Genomic DNA, 14,442 nt, shown 5'->3' on the forward strand with positions numbered 1-14,442 from the left:
ACCAGGGAACAAACAAAAAAAGAGTGCTAGTAAATATTGTGATACATATATTTATAGGTATGATACTATACCAACTTAGAAGTTGTACTGATTGCTGTTTGCATTTTACATCATAATACCTTATGATTCAGCCGCATATGAAATGTATCGAGACCCCATAAACCAATTTATTATCAGTTTGCTTATTTAACTAGTTATGTTTGCTCCTTAAATGTTTTCTACCCAACTTTCTGTGCATATACATATGTTTATATGTAAATATCTATCTGTATGTGCACACAATACTCCTGTACATCAGAAAACCGACCAAGGCTCTGATTATGCCAAAGATGTGAAACTTTACTTTGTAGTGTAATATGATGGTACAAGTCTTGCAAGGCATGAAGACGAGTCATACCAATAGAATTGCCATTAGATAGCACTATGATAATATGGTTTAAGTTATTTGTTACATGTAGTTGACATAAACTATACTATATTTATGCTGCTCAGTATTATGTACCTAAGTAACTGTATATCTAACGGACATGTGTGTGAATGGCATTTTCTAAGAAAGGGTGAAAAAGAAGTTAATGGTATTGCTATTAAGCTAGGTGTAAAAAACACTGTAAAGCTTGTATTTTGGATCACACAGACCTCTTAAGTAAAAGTTTTTGAGCTGGTTCTCAGATATTGAGTCTTTTAGATGAAATGGGGTGTGCCAGAATGATTTTTTTTTTCCTGATTTTCACAAAAAGACTACTGGAATGTTCATGAAAATTTGTTTTCTTAGAAGTTCACTGTGTGTATGTTTAGATAGTCGGCCAAACTGCCCGCTTGCATCCTGAGAGAATCTTAGGCTGCACGCTTCAGCATTAGCAATACCTTTCTCTTTGATTTTTGATGCATAATGATAGTCTTGCGCTCCAAAACTTTGAGTTGAGCAGTTGTCCGGGCAAAGGGCATCAACTGAGATCCTGCTTTAGGAAGGATATGGGTGGCCTAACTGGCCTTTCCACTTTTTAATGTTATTACCTCTGAAAGTCCAAGGGCAGTGCCACTTTGTGGCACCTGGTAAAGTGTGAGCACCGTCTGTGAGGGAGGGAGGAAAAAACCAGGCTTTCAGCACAAGTCTGGCATACCAGGATCTGCATCACTGGCAGAAAACTGCTCTGGGGAGCTAGGGCGGGTGATGGGGAGCGAGGCCATCTGCCCATGGTGTCAAAAAGCCTTTCTGGTTCTTTTCTGAGATGAGCTGTCTCAGATCCTGCAGCGTGGGCAGTGAATGTCCCTCCATCCCAGCTACCCTGCCCAGAGGTGTGTGGGAGGCATGGGGGGGGCATGGGGACAGCCCCCCCTCTGGAGGGTGCAGGCTCTCAGGGAGGGTGATTCACACACCAGCTTCAGTATTTGCCACTTACTGTTGTGAGAGGTGCCTTTTCTTCCCAAACATGCATTTTTGTTGCATGTTTTCTAGCACCCATGTGCGTGTGCCCAGGTGTGCCTGTGTCCAGACTGTGTGTTATCAGTGCTCACATCACATTCCGCCTGAGGGCAGGATCCCTCAGGCAATGCCACCCCAAGGAGTAGAAAACAGCTCCTGGTGTCTCCCACCAGCAAGGTCAGATAGTGACCTTTATTTTTATAGTTGTCCACAGTGAAATGATAGCTGAACTTCCAGATACAGCATGGAGATTGGCATAGCTCTGGCAGCAAGGACAAAACCAACTGTCCCTCGTCCCAGAGCTTCAAGGGCAGAGAACTTGCAGCAGTAGCAGAGTTTTTAGTGGGGGGTGGGTGGGAGAGAAGGGTGTTTAGGGGGATGGGGAGTTAATGCAAGCCAGGACTTGAAAGCAATTGAACGACTTTCCCACAAGGTCTCCCTGCATGCCAGGGTCCAGCCACTGGCTGCTGTCCTTGTTGCATTAATACTATGTTTCTCCAGGCTAACCCAGTTCCCACATACCTATTTATGTTCTTCTGCAAGGAAGTGGTAGAGAGTTGCTCTTTTTTATTATTGTAACGGAGTTCTTTCTCTATTCTGGAAAGAATCTTTAGCTTGCGTTCGTGTGAAGGAGCCAGGGTGGGGGGTGTGGAGGTGTGTGCACACCTGTGTATGTATGTGTGCGTGTGGATTCTCCCAGGACAAACCCTCCTTCCTGAATGGGTTCCCACTGAGATTGACCAGGAGGAACAGAGCCAAAACATGCATCTTGGGGGTGCCCAGTTCAGCCTGCTTTAACTGATGCACTGGGAGCCTGTGGCTCAAACCAGAAGCAAACCCACGGCAACCTGCACCATGCCCACCTGGCCTCCTAGGTCATGCAGAAGACAAGGTGCTGCTTGAGCCATGCTGGCCAGGCAGCTCTGTCCCCCCCAGGATTCCTTCACGTGAGGGGACTGCTCAATCCCGGCCAGCAGACTGGCTTTGGGGAGGGTCTGGCTTTGCTGTGATCCCTGGCAGCGCTGTTCTGGGGGATACATGCTGCAGGGCAGGCTGGTCTCAGCCCCACCTTGTCTGCTCTGAGTAGGGATGCAAACCCACCCGGAGCCGGCTCCTGTGCGGATGCAAACCCAGTCTCACCCTGACTCCACAGCCCCTTGCAGTAGCAAGGGCTGCAGAAAGTGCCCAGCTTGGTGTCTGCCCTTACCTGGCTTCATTTACTTTTCCCTGCTCGCTTCTCCTTGCTCCCAGGGCCTTGCCAGACAGTTCTTGCTTTTAGTGCATGGGTCTCTGGTGCAAAGGGGTCCCTTGGCCAGGACCTGGGAGGGAGTGGGGCCTTCTGGAAGCCCAGCCTGGGAGAGGGAAGACTTCTCATATCTGTGCAGCTCACAGGGGCAGCCTTGCTGATGCGGTGTTGGGGGCTTGTCCTGATCCTTGTGGAGGGGTGCGAGGGAGAAGGGGGACAGAAAGGGGTTATTACGCTTTTAAATCAGGTCCGCGGTAATGGCTTGTGTAAGAGTTCGAGCACTCAAAGAGGTGTGTTCAAGGACATCAGTGCATTTGTGCCAAGGGGAATGTCTTTTATGGTAAATTAACTCCACTTAAATTGAATATTTATTCAAAGGGAAACTCCGGTATTTAAAGCTGGCGTTATCAGCTTTTTGCAGTGTCTGGGTAAAGGAAAAGATGATAGGATTTGGGGGGTATTGTACACCAGACATGAAAATAAATTTTGCTCATTGTGGTTAACCCCGAGTTTGCCTCATCTCTTCTTGCCTAAGCATATGCTCTGAACTTGTCACTTGTCAATGTGGTCTGTAGAGAGAAAAACCGTGGCTGTTGCTAGAACCCTGCAAATCCGAGGGAACCAGGCAGGCGCAGCCAGAAACCGAGCTGCGGGGACACAGCGTGGATTCTGCAAGGAATAACGCGTTGGGCTATTGCAGTTTCCTTTGACATTACCTGTCTTGTATGGGCTCTCCCCTTCCCCCGCCCGTCCCCCGGCTTCTTTTAGTTTGTAAATTTATGGGAATTGCAGCTGGTAGACTTGGCAAGCTCCTCTCATTAAGAGCCCTCTTTGAAAATGGGCTGTGTTTGAGCATTTCCCTAATGAGGACAGGACGGGGTTAAAAAGTGACCATTTCATGGTTGACTTGAACCTGCCTACTTTCCTTGGTGTGCCGTTGTGAAATGCCTGACGTGAATAAACTCTCACTTTGGGCAAGAAGGAACTCAGCGGTCCCTCCAGGACGCCGCCGGGGGCTGCGCACCGGTACCGGGAGGCGGCACCGGTGCCGCTCGGCCGCTCTTTCCCGCAGGCGGCAGCGGCAGTGCTGGGGAGCTGGCGGCGAGCGGGGGAGGGGGGCGATGGCAGGCACCGAACGACCCCCCAGCTGTGCACTGCGTCGCATCCCTCCTCACAGGAGCAGAAATAAGTTTCGTTCACTACTTCCCCCCGCCCCTTCCCCAGCCCCCCCGGTAAAAGCTGCCCCGGGAGAATGAAACCAGACCCCGCGCCCTGTTGCTGCCCGGGAGCCAGGACCCCCCCGCGCCCCCCCCGCCGCCGGGCAGCAGCCTGCGAGCGCGAGTACAGTAGTTACCGGCGGTGCCGCGCAGCCCCCCCCCCCCCCCTCCTCCCGCTTTGGGGGGGCTGCGGGGGAGCGGCGGAGGGGGCTGCGGGGCGGGGGCCGCCGAGGGGGGAGCGGGGGCGTCTGAGCCCCGCCGCCGCTGGTAAAATCGTACCCCGAAAGGAGGAGAAGGCAAAGAAAAAAAAGAAACCTCCTGCAGATGGCAGCCCCCCCCCCCCCCCCCGCGTCGTCTTCCCGCCTCCCCCGCCCCCCCCCCCCCCCCCCCCCGCAACTTTCTCCCACCAGAAGAGAGGGAAAATGAGGCATGTTTGCAAAACGCGCTAGTTCCTTCTGCAGCGTAGCTGGTGATTAATAAAGAGGGAAGGCAGAGGAGGGGGCTCTGGTGGAGAAGGAATGTGTTTGCAGGAGGAGGAGTGTAAGCGATGATTGTGTAATTAAATAATTAAAAAAAAATAATACTTGAGCCTCATGTGGGGAGAGGGCTGGAACGGGTTCCAGAGGGTGTAACCGGTGAATTTTTCAACTTCCAAGTTTTTTCGGGGCTGGGGGGGGTGGGGGGTGTGGAGGGGGCCGCCGACACCGAACGGCGGCGGACGCAAATCGGGAGGGAGCGTGAGGCACAGATTCGCCCTTCGGAGTTTCCGAGAGAGGGATCACTTCTACCGGAGCGGGCGTTTGGAAAGCCGCCTCTCGCCGCTCCCCGCAGGGCGCGGGCGGAGGGAGGGAAGGGAAGGGAAGGGAAGGGAAGGGAAGGGAAGGGAAGGGAAGGGAAGGGAAGGGAAGGGAAGGGAGCGGACCCAGGGCCGCCGAAGGAGCCCGCAGGCCGCGCGCGGCCCGCCCGCGGCGCGCTCCCGCGCCGGCTCGCGCCCGCGGGCAGGGTCGCTGCCCCGCGAAGTTTCGCCTGCCATCGCTCTCCGGGATTTTCCTGCTCCCCGCTTCGGGCCGTGACTTTGAACTTTGGAGAGCTTGGTGACAGTGCCGTAATAACCCACCAACAGCAACTTCTTGAAAAAAAAAAAAAAAAAAAAAAAAAGGCCAAATTAAAAAAAAAAAAAAAAAAATCCTCCCGCCCACCTCACCACCCCCCCTTGAGTCCTTCCCCCCTCATCTGCAAAACAACCAGCAGCAGCAGCAGCAGCAAAAGCAAGACTCCTGCGCCGCCGACTACAAGAGGGTTAAAAGTGTAGATTGGATTTCACCCCGGGAAATCTAGCACACGGAGTGAACTTGAATCTTTGGCTATTTAAGGAGGACTGGGGTTTGTTGTGAAGTTGTGGTGATCCAGGGCAGAGCCCCGTCCTGATTGATTTCATCTTCCTTGAGTCTCAGATGACTGTAAAATCAATAGATGAAATTATTTCTTTTTGAGGCTTTTCTTAGAGACTCTCCGGGCAGCGTGTTCTCAAAGCGAAGTCATGATGTATTCTCCAATCTGTCTCACTCAGGTATAGACGCGTTTTATTTAATTTATTTGTTAAATTATTTGTTTGTTTTCGTGCGTGTTTTGGTTTTTTTTTTAATTATTATTTTTGTATGTGTGTGAGTTGTTAATGAGTCATTGCTACTAGTTGTAACGGGTTAAAGCGCAGTTGTAACCGCTTGTCACATCCAAACTCCTCTCGCAGGAGGGAATAGTAGAGAATAAACTGCACCAGGCCATTGTTTTGGGGAGATCCATTCAAAGTGTCACCCGTAGACAAATACTGTTAATTGTTGGTGCATGAGAAGTCAAAGGTTAACAAAATGGAAACGAGCATAATTACGCTAAAAAGCAGGTTTGAGAAGTGTTGGTTTGATTGGAATCGAACGGTTTGCTCCCGTTTCAGCTCGCCGCTTTACGCAGGGTCTAATGAAAGGGTTTGAAAGGAAAAGTGCTGGTTCTGACAAAAAAAAAAAAAAAAAAACCCCAAAAAAAACAGAAGAAGAAGGGAAAAAAAAAAAAAAAAGAAAAAGAGCGCTCGCCGGTGCGAGGTGCTCCCGTCTTATGCTTAATGAATAACACGTAGCCTGCCAGCGGCGAGGGCGATGCGAGCGGGGCTTGACCGAGCCGTGCGGCGGCTTCTTCGGTCGCGCCGGGGCACGGCGTGCCCCCCCCGCCCCCGCCAAACCGCCCCGCTCCCGGACCGGCGCGCATCCTGCCGAGCGGGAGGGGGGGGGGGGGGGGAGGCGGGAGAAGCAGCTAGCCGGGTTTCACAACCCCGCTGGCAGCCGCTTTCCAAGCCCCGACGGCGGCTGTCACCGGGACGGCGGGAGGGAGCGGGGCGAAGGGGCGGCCGGCGCGGAGCGGGGCGCGGAGGGCGGCGCGGAGAGCGCGGGGGGGGGGGGGGGGCGGGGGGGGCGGCAGGCGGCCCGAGCGGGGGTCCCCGCCGCGGCAGGATGCGGTTTTTGAGACCGGGGCGGGGGCGGGGGGGGTGTGTGTGTGAAGGTTAGGGAGCAGGCTCGGGAGGTTCCGCGGGCGCCCCAGGAGCGTCCTTGGGCGGGCGTGCGGTCGCGGGGAGCGATGCGCCGGCGGCGCCTGTCCGGAGAGGAAAGCCGCTCTGTAAAGCCAGGGCATAGTTTTCAGAAGCTTTTGTGAAAGTCCGTCTTAGGAGGACGTGATTGATGTAAACTGATTAAGCGATAACTGCTGTTTTCCACGCTGGTGCAACAAACAGCTAAAGAAGCAGAAAATGTGCGAAAGTAACGTCTCCGGCAGTACTGTTACTAAGCGGCCGACGAGGCGCTTACAGTTGCACGGTGAATAAATAAATACGATTTAAGTTATTCCACAATTAGAAAGCATTGCAATTCAAAAGGACCGAAGGATTCATAAATTGTGAATGAAGATGGAAACGATGATAAGGCTTATTCAGTGATTGGATACAGTCCTGTAGCTTTTTGGCTGACACATTTTTTATTGTTTATATTTTGTTTGGCATCTAAGTGTGATTGACTTAGATATGGGTATTTTCAGCAAGTAAACGTGAGCTGCAGTGGAGCAAAGCTGAAAAGGGTACTGTTGAGATATTTCTTCTTCAAAAGAGAAATGAATGCATGTAGGAAGCGTTCTCTGTAACAGATACACACATGCTTGCAGGTACACACTTAGAAGTAATTACTTATGATGAAATCTGCAATTAGTAAAAATAAATTCTGTGTGGGCTGTCCAGCCTGTGAGATTATTGACAGGCAATAAGACCTCTGCACCAGAGTATAAACCTGAGGGTACAACTTCACAAAGCGGTTTTTACACTCGAAACACGCAAATTTTCACTACCACCTCTATTACAGCGGGTAGTTAATTTTGTTGTTTCCCGCTCTAATGACTTTTTTTCCCCCCATATGTTTGTTTTTTGGACTCACAGATATAGGAGATTTCCTCATTCTTTACAAACCTGTATTAAAATACTGCACTCAGGTGTATACAAAACCACAACATTGTACTTCTACAGCCATATGTACAAGAAAGCAATTCCTGGCTTTCGTGCATTGATAACCTCTCCATAATATTTTACGGTCACACTGTATCATGCACCACACAGAGACAGGTCCCATTTAGTGGTACATGCATGGAACACAGTCGCAGCGAATTGACTTTAATTTGGAATTTTTCTCTACCTCTTTGGAACGGTAAAGGCATTTAAAAAATCATCTTTCCTCTCCATAAATTAAAGATTGAGATTACACTGGCAATGAGAATTTATACTTTGTGTTATTTATTCATTTAAAGCAAAAGATTGATTAATCTTGAATAGCGACTGAGTTAAAGTAGGACTGCCAAAATTGTTCTCTCTATTGTGTTCTCCGTCTCTAGGGCTCTTGCTATGCATGTTGACTGTGGCAGTGTATGCTGAGAAGCAAATATTTTGGTAAAAGTTCTGAACACAGAACACCTGTTTGGACCGAGCTCCTTGGGAGTAGTTCAGTTTGTGCTGAGACAGCTCTGAAGCACCTTTCAGAAACGAGTCTAAAATCCAAAGTACAGCTTTAAGACAAACCTTGTCAGTTTGAATGTTACCCATCACTCTTTCAATAAAAGTTTGATGGGTGTAAAATAACTCCAAGGAAGAATGAAGACTTACCAAATGCAGTTTAATTTTGGAGGGGTCCTTTCCTTTCCTTCTTACATGCCTCTCTCCCCCTGTTTTGGAATAAGTATAAATTGCATTTATCTCTCTTGCTGAGGCATGATAGGACGGAGTTACCACACGCCTTTAAGTGCTTGGTCTCTTGTGGTATTTTTGCCGTGGTTTATTTTTATGCTATGGTGGTCCAGGAAACTCAGAATATGTTGTCATTTTCTTTTCCTCCTGGAATATGTTGTTTCATTAGGCACAGAGAAAGTCCATGCAGGGAAATTGAGTACATGAAGTCTTCTGTATAAAATTTCTGGACTTCTGCCTGGTATATTTATTGTATGGTCCTCAGTTCAAACTTGCATGAATTGATACAAAGTTTATAAAAGTGGAAGACAGGAGAAGGGCGCTGCATTTCCCCTCTACCTTTTCCAAAAAGAAATCTTGGCCTGTTTATCACCATTAGATGACTGGTATTTTTCCCTTTAATTACAAGCTAAATGGATATTATATAGTAAGTTCTACTTTAATTTAAATTGCCAGTGCACAATGGTTCACCTGAGCCATTTGATATGACATTTGAAAATTTTACCTCCATAAATCACTTTATTGCAAGAGCAACTGTGGCACATGGATAAGTGCCACATAAAAAAAATATTTCTATATTGCCTGTATGAATATTAAGGGGGGGAAAAATCAAATTCTGTAGATGGCTTTTTAGGAGGTTTAGTGGGGAACGCGTGTGATTAATTGCGAATCTCCATTTAGGATCATTTTTATGGGCACTTCTTCTTGTCAAGTAATGTTTCATTTGAAAGGACTCCAGATGCACAATGAATCTCTCAAAGATATCTGGTAATATGGCTTTAGAACAGGATGTTATTTGCTGTGTTTCTTCTTCACACTCTTTCACATATATTTGTATCTTTAGGACTTAACGGTAGTATGAAAGAAAAGCCAGAATACAGTTTTAATAAGTTGGGGGGTTTTGTTGTTGCCCCCCCCCCCCCCCTTTGAAAAAGAAACAATCAAATACTACGAATTGGAATTTAAAAAGTGAGATTTTTCTCTCTAAAATTTTCATAGATGTAAAATGCTATAGGTTATTATTGGTAACACTATGTGCCTTACCTAAAGGCATAGCCATTCCAAAATAGTTTGTGGTGTTCTTCTTAAAAATGAAAACTATTCTAGTATTCTAGTAGTGTAGAATATTTCCACATTAATTTTATTGCCATTTTAAGTTATAAATGCTGAAATCTGTTTAGATGTAGGGGAAATCATTGTATTGGGACAAAAATTCATCTCTCCCAAAGCTCCTCAGCCCCCTGCCTTTGCCCGGCCTTTAGCCCCAGCTGTTAGAATTTTCAAAATCTGTAGGTCTGTTTTATTCAGTCTAAAATGAATTGTAAGCATTTAACACTGCACAGTCTTTATGCTTATGTTAATTTTTTAAAAAAAATTTATTTGAATATTTCGCTTACGATGAATTCTGTAGAAGAAAAAATAAACTTTCTTTAGTAGTCATAATTGAGGGGGGGGAAAAGCATGGCATCAGAAAGTGTATGAAGATAGGGAAGTCTTATCATGGGCTGTGGTTACTCAGAGCAGTATTGCCTTCCCACACAAAGAACAGATTGTGGTTTAACTCTTTCCATGGCCTAGTTTTATGTGCCAGTATAGTATCAGAATTGTTCAAATCTCTGCTGGAAACTACTAATCAGTTTAATTATTGCCTTTGTGGCTCTTTGTCAAGCATCATACTGTAATGCAATCGTTTATGTCCTGAATTATCTTCCTATATTGTCTCTCTCCTCTTTTTTTTCCTTTTTTTTTTTCTTTTTTTTTTTTTTTTTTGTCTATGAAGGTAACATGGCCATAGCTAAACTGCTTGCAACTTTTCTGTTGTTTTCTGTTTGATTTGTGGATGGTTAGGGAAGAGAGGTAACTGGATCTAGTGGTTTTTTTTTACCATTCAGGAAATTTTGAAGTTCGTTTGAAATTTGAAGATTTAAATACTCAATTCTTGGCCTGAAGCTTCTACAATGGCAGTCTGAACTCTGTATAATTGAGATCATTAGTTATACTTTCATCATTTTTACCTAATGGAGTTAATCAGCCTATTGATTAAACATAATTCATTCCTTGCCTAGCAGCGTAGCTAAAATATTAGTTTGTTAATTGTATTCTTGAATATAATTGTATAAAAAAGGTTCAGTTTTAGTTTGATTGCACCGTGCCACTCAGTATGATGAGCAATCTGCATGATATTTAAAACTAAATATGCCTGCACACAGGGAGAAAGATACCTCCTCTAAGGTCTCCCTTCCAAACTGAAGTGCAGTAATGTTTGATAAGCAGATCGCGCTGTTTTAGACAGCGGATCTGCTCATGGAAAAGAGGCATTAGTTTTTGGGAAAGGCCTACTTAGATATTAACATGAATGTGTAGGATGGTACTGTAAGCAGACAAAATGGATTAATTTAATTGCTATAGGTTGTACTTGTAGACGACAACTAAGCATTACCTCGTTAACGTAATCCATATTGCTGCTAGGCAGAAGATAAGAACTTGCAGGTGAAGCCAGATGACAGAAAGGGATATTTTGGAACTGTAAATAAATTGCATGGATTTCACAAAAGCAGCATTTGACCAGCGGTGCACTCATAATGTCACTCTGCCACAGCATGCAGAAACACAAAGAATGCAAAGTTTGTGCCAAGTTGCCATTTTTCATTGTACACCTCAGATTGATTTTTAAGGGGTTTAGAATAATTGCCACACTCATGTGATCAGTTAACAAATTAACTGACTCTGTGGGGCTTCAAAACACACAGTGGAGCTGCCGGAAGAACATAAATGTAATTTTTGTTCTCAACTTCATAAACTTTTATTTTACAGAGTTTGGGGGTAGTGGGAGGGAAGCCCGAAGAGCTGAAAGTACAGAAGCTTCTGTTCAGGATTTGTATACGACACGCTGTGTCTTTTCCCGCTTTCCCTTACTGTATACTGGTTTCTCTAGTTACCACCACTGGAATGGTGCTGTTTCAGTGCTGGAATGTTGGACGTTTGATAAGAAAATGGATCAAGTTTAATGGCGCATGCTCTTTGTGCCACCAGCAGTCTCTTGCTGAGAGCATGCTCCAAAAGCGGGAACTGTGTGGCATTACACTGAGCATGTATATGCTTTGTGTTTCTGTGCCACAGAGAAGAGAAATGAACTGTGGCATTCGCCTCAGCCTTCTGAACGTTTCTGCTCAGATTTTTTAAAACCGTATAGTGTCCTCTTTGTGCAATGGTACTTTTCTTGATGTTAGCCGTTCACTCAGATATTTAAGTGCTAGAAACAAAACATCTTGTTAGCATCTCTTTTAAATGATGTTGTCTCTGCAGTGCTGCAGGATGAAGTGAGGGGAGGCATACGAAATAAAATCTTCACATGTTTTTTTCAAAGAGTGAAATATGGGGAAAATGTGATTCTCTGTGTACTTTTTGTCTACTGCCTGACAGCGGTGGTAATTGCATAAAATATGTTATGCAGAAATTTGCCTAAATTTTAAGTGTTTATTCTCTTCGTCTTGGATTTCACTTTAAGATTTTCAGAAACCTTTCTTGATACTGCTTTGATTATGAGAACTTACTGACTTTGAGTTTTCTTCTTCTTTTTTTTTTTCCCTCCACTTCTTTCCACAGGATGAATTTCACCCGTTCATTGAGGCACTTCTTCCACATGTCCGTGCAATTGCCTATACTTGGTTCAACCTTCAGGCTCGAAAACGCAAGTACTTTAAAAAACATGAGAAACGAATGTCAAAGGATGAGGAAAGAGCAGTCAAGGATGAGCTACTTAGCGAAAAGCCTGAAATTAAACAGAAGTGGGCATCCAGGCTCCTGGCCAAGCTGCGCAAAGATATTCGCCAAGAGTTCCGGGAGGATTTTGTGCTCACGGTGACTGGGAAGAAGCACCCATGCTGTGTATTGTCCAATCCTGACCAGAAGGGTAAGATTAGGAGAATCGACTGCCTGCGACAGGCTGACAAAGTCTGGCGTCTGGATCTAGTCATGGTGATCCTGTTCAAAGGCATCCCCTTGGAAAGTACGGATGGAGAGCGGCTCATGAAATCCCCACATTGCACAAATCCAGCACTTTGTGTCCAGCCACATCACATAACAGTATCAGTCAAGGAGCTTGATTTGTTTTTGGCATACTACGTGCAGGAGCAAGGTAGGAAGCAGATTGTTGTGTTTCTATGTTAGTATGTCAAACTCTGATTCCAAGTAGCCCTGTTTCCCCTATGGGCTGGCTTCCAGTGAAACATTATTCTGTGGTCTATAGACGTAATGTGGGTACATATCCATATGTAAATCAGCATGTATACGTATATACTTACATACACACACATTCCTACAGACCTGTGTAAATGACATGTGTGTTTGACATACATGCCTTTCTCTCTTTCAAGACAGAGTGGGACGTACCAAGGTAGTACTTTAGTTCCACTGAAGTGGCCTTTTTTTTTTTGATCGAAAAGCGGCAATATATTGTGTAGTTTTTTCCAGTCACGACTTCAGAAAATGTTCTTCTTGTTTTTCAAGTTGGTTTTTTTTTTTTTTTTTTTTTTTAGTTGCCCCAGTACTGTTAATAACAGATGCAGGTGTGTGGAGTTGCACTATCACAATAAATACTTCAAATATTCATTATTGTCTTTGTAGTTACAAATAATCAAGAATTAATCCGTAAATTGATGAACCTATTATCACTTTGAAGAGCAACTGTAGACTTTTTCACGTTTATAAAATAAAACATGAAAAAACTTTAGCACAGAAATACTGCTTTGTAAATACCATGCCTAGTCGGAATTACAGCATACAGTAATTACAGTAACAGTTTATTCATATTTTACATCACTAGCTCATCTTAACCTATCTGTGCTTTAAAACAAAGATCCAGGTTGTAATATTTTGAGAGAATTTTCCATGAAAAGTATATTTTCATAATCACACTTGTATAATTAATTTTATTTGGCAGATAATTGAAATGTAGAAAATTGCAGGAACACTATGGAAAAGCTTCTTAAACTTAGTTTTACGAGACAAAAATAAAACGAGGGCCACTGATAATCATGTATCAGGGAAAGAACTGCTAGCTGTATTGCATATTCAGATAACAATACTTAGAGGCATGTTCCCTGAAACTGTAAATGGCTGTAAGTAGATGAAGGTGTTTTTTTCTCCGATTCTAAGCCTTCCAAAATGCTTTTTCTCTGTGAGGGGTCATTTTGGTTCTTTCTGGGGATTATACCATCCTCTAGGAGTCTTTGTATTGCTGACTGATCAGCAGTAATAAAGCATTTCTTTTTTAGCTACAGATCTCAATCAGGGAAAGTTTGGCTGGCCGCAGATGGTGGGCCATTTCACAACTTGGCCTGGTAGTAGGCAGAAATGGCCTGCAGAAGGGCAGATGGCAGGCTGTTATCTGATGCCCGGTACATAACGGCGGGATTTAACTGAAAAACAAATGCAATGGATTTTGTTAGTAACAAAAAAGTAAAATTGCACATGTCTTCATTTGGTGTGTACGCATTCTTTAAAAGAACAGATACATAACACAACCTTTTTTTTTTTTCCAGTGAATTTGTCTTTTAGCATTTCCTCATGCAAATGGAGCACTAGTTTACATGAACGTATAAATAGGGTTTAATTTTTTGGATTATTCATCATGAAAAAATATGGTTCATTTTTCAGTTTAGTTTTTTTTGCCTGTTTGTATTTTTTGTATTTTTCTCTCCACAGCAGTAGACTACACTTAGATATTTTGCAGCGACTTTAAGTAGCTGCAGAGTCTGGTAAATCTGATCCCCAATAACATAGAAAGAAAGATTTCTTTGATAGCATTAAACGAAATAGCGTAATTACAAATAATTTGTACCTTTAAACTCCTTTTGTGAAGAAAAATTCTAATGATATTTTGAATGCATATATTGCAAGACATGGCTTACTGATTAATTCGAACGGATTTACCTGTCTCTAAAAGTCAAATCTACAAAGAGAGGCAAAACAGTTTAAGTAGCTCTTGAGCCAAAGAAGCTGAGGTCAGAGTACTCTTACACATTGTTGACTTTTAAGTTGTTGGAAGCCAGTAACTTGAAGTGGGAGAAGGAATTGCAGGGCATAGCTGATTTTATTGATTTAAATGGATTGAGAATATGAGTTTATTTAAAACACTTGTCTAATCAGAAACAAGAAGCATGCTGTAATATTATAACTTTCAAAGTTACATGATGCTGCTCTGAGAATATACTGGAAGATGAAGCTGGCTAATTTCTATGTACCAAGTCACCCTTAGTAGACCCTTTTGTTTATTGTAAACTGCATG

The 14,442-nt window shown here is 44.4% G+C and overlaps 2 protein-coding genes across 14 annotated transcripts in view; both read left to right on the forward strand.

Moving 5' to 3' along the window:
- NFIB (nuclear factor I B) overlaps positions 1-14,442 on the forward strand; it is a 281,489-nt gene that overhangs the window by 99,321 nt on the left and 167,726 nt on the right. For 5 of the 13 annotated variants that reach the window (XM_049794731.1, XM_049794723.1, XM_049794732.1 and 2 more), the window contains exon 2: positions 11,760-12,291. In XM_049794731.1, coding sequence (XP_049650688.1) covers positions 11,760-12,291 — 532 coding nt within the window. Of the gene's footprint in view, positions 1-5,154; positions 5,457-11,282; positions 11,365-11,759; positions 12,292-14,442 lie in introns of those variants that run through there. The other 8 variants (XM_049794734.1, XM_049794725.1, XM_049794735.1 and 5 more) reach the window with 4 other exon arrangements.
- The window catches only part of LOC126036218 (nuclear factor 1 B-type-like), a 127,940-nt gene continuing 116,424 nt past the window's right edge, over positions 2,927-14,442 (forward strand). The window contains exons 1-2 of the mRNA XM_049795747.1: positions 2,927-2,959; positions 11,760-12,291. Of these exons, the coding sequence (XP_049651704.1) occupies positions 2,927-2,959; positions 11,760-12,291 (565 nt within the window). The remainder of the gene's footprint in view (positions 2,960-11,759; positions 12,292-14,442) is intronic.

This window comes from Accipiter gentilis, chromosome Z, assembly GCF_929443795.1.
Source record: "Accipiter gentilis chromosome Z, bAccGen1.1, whole genome shotgun sequence".
NCBI lineage: Eukaryota > Metazoa > Chordata > Aves > Accipitriformes > Accipitridae > Astur > Astur gentilis.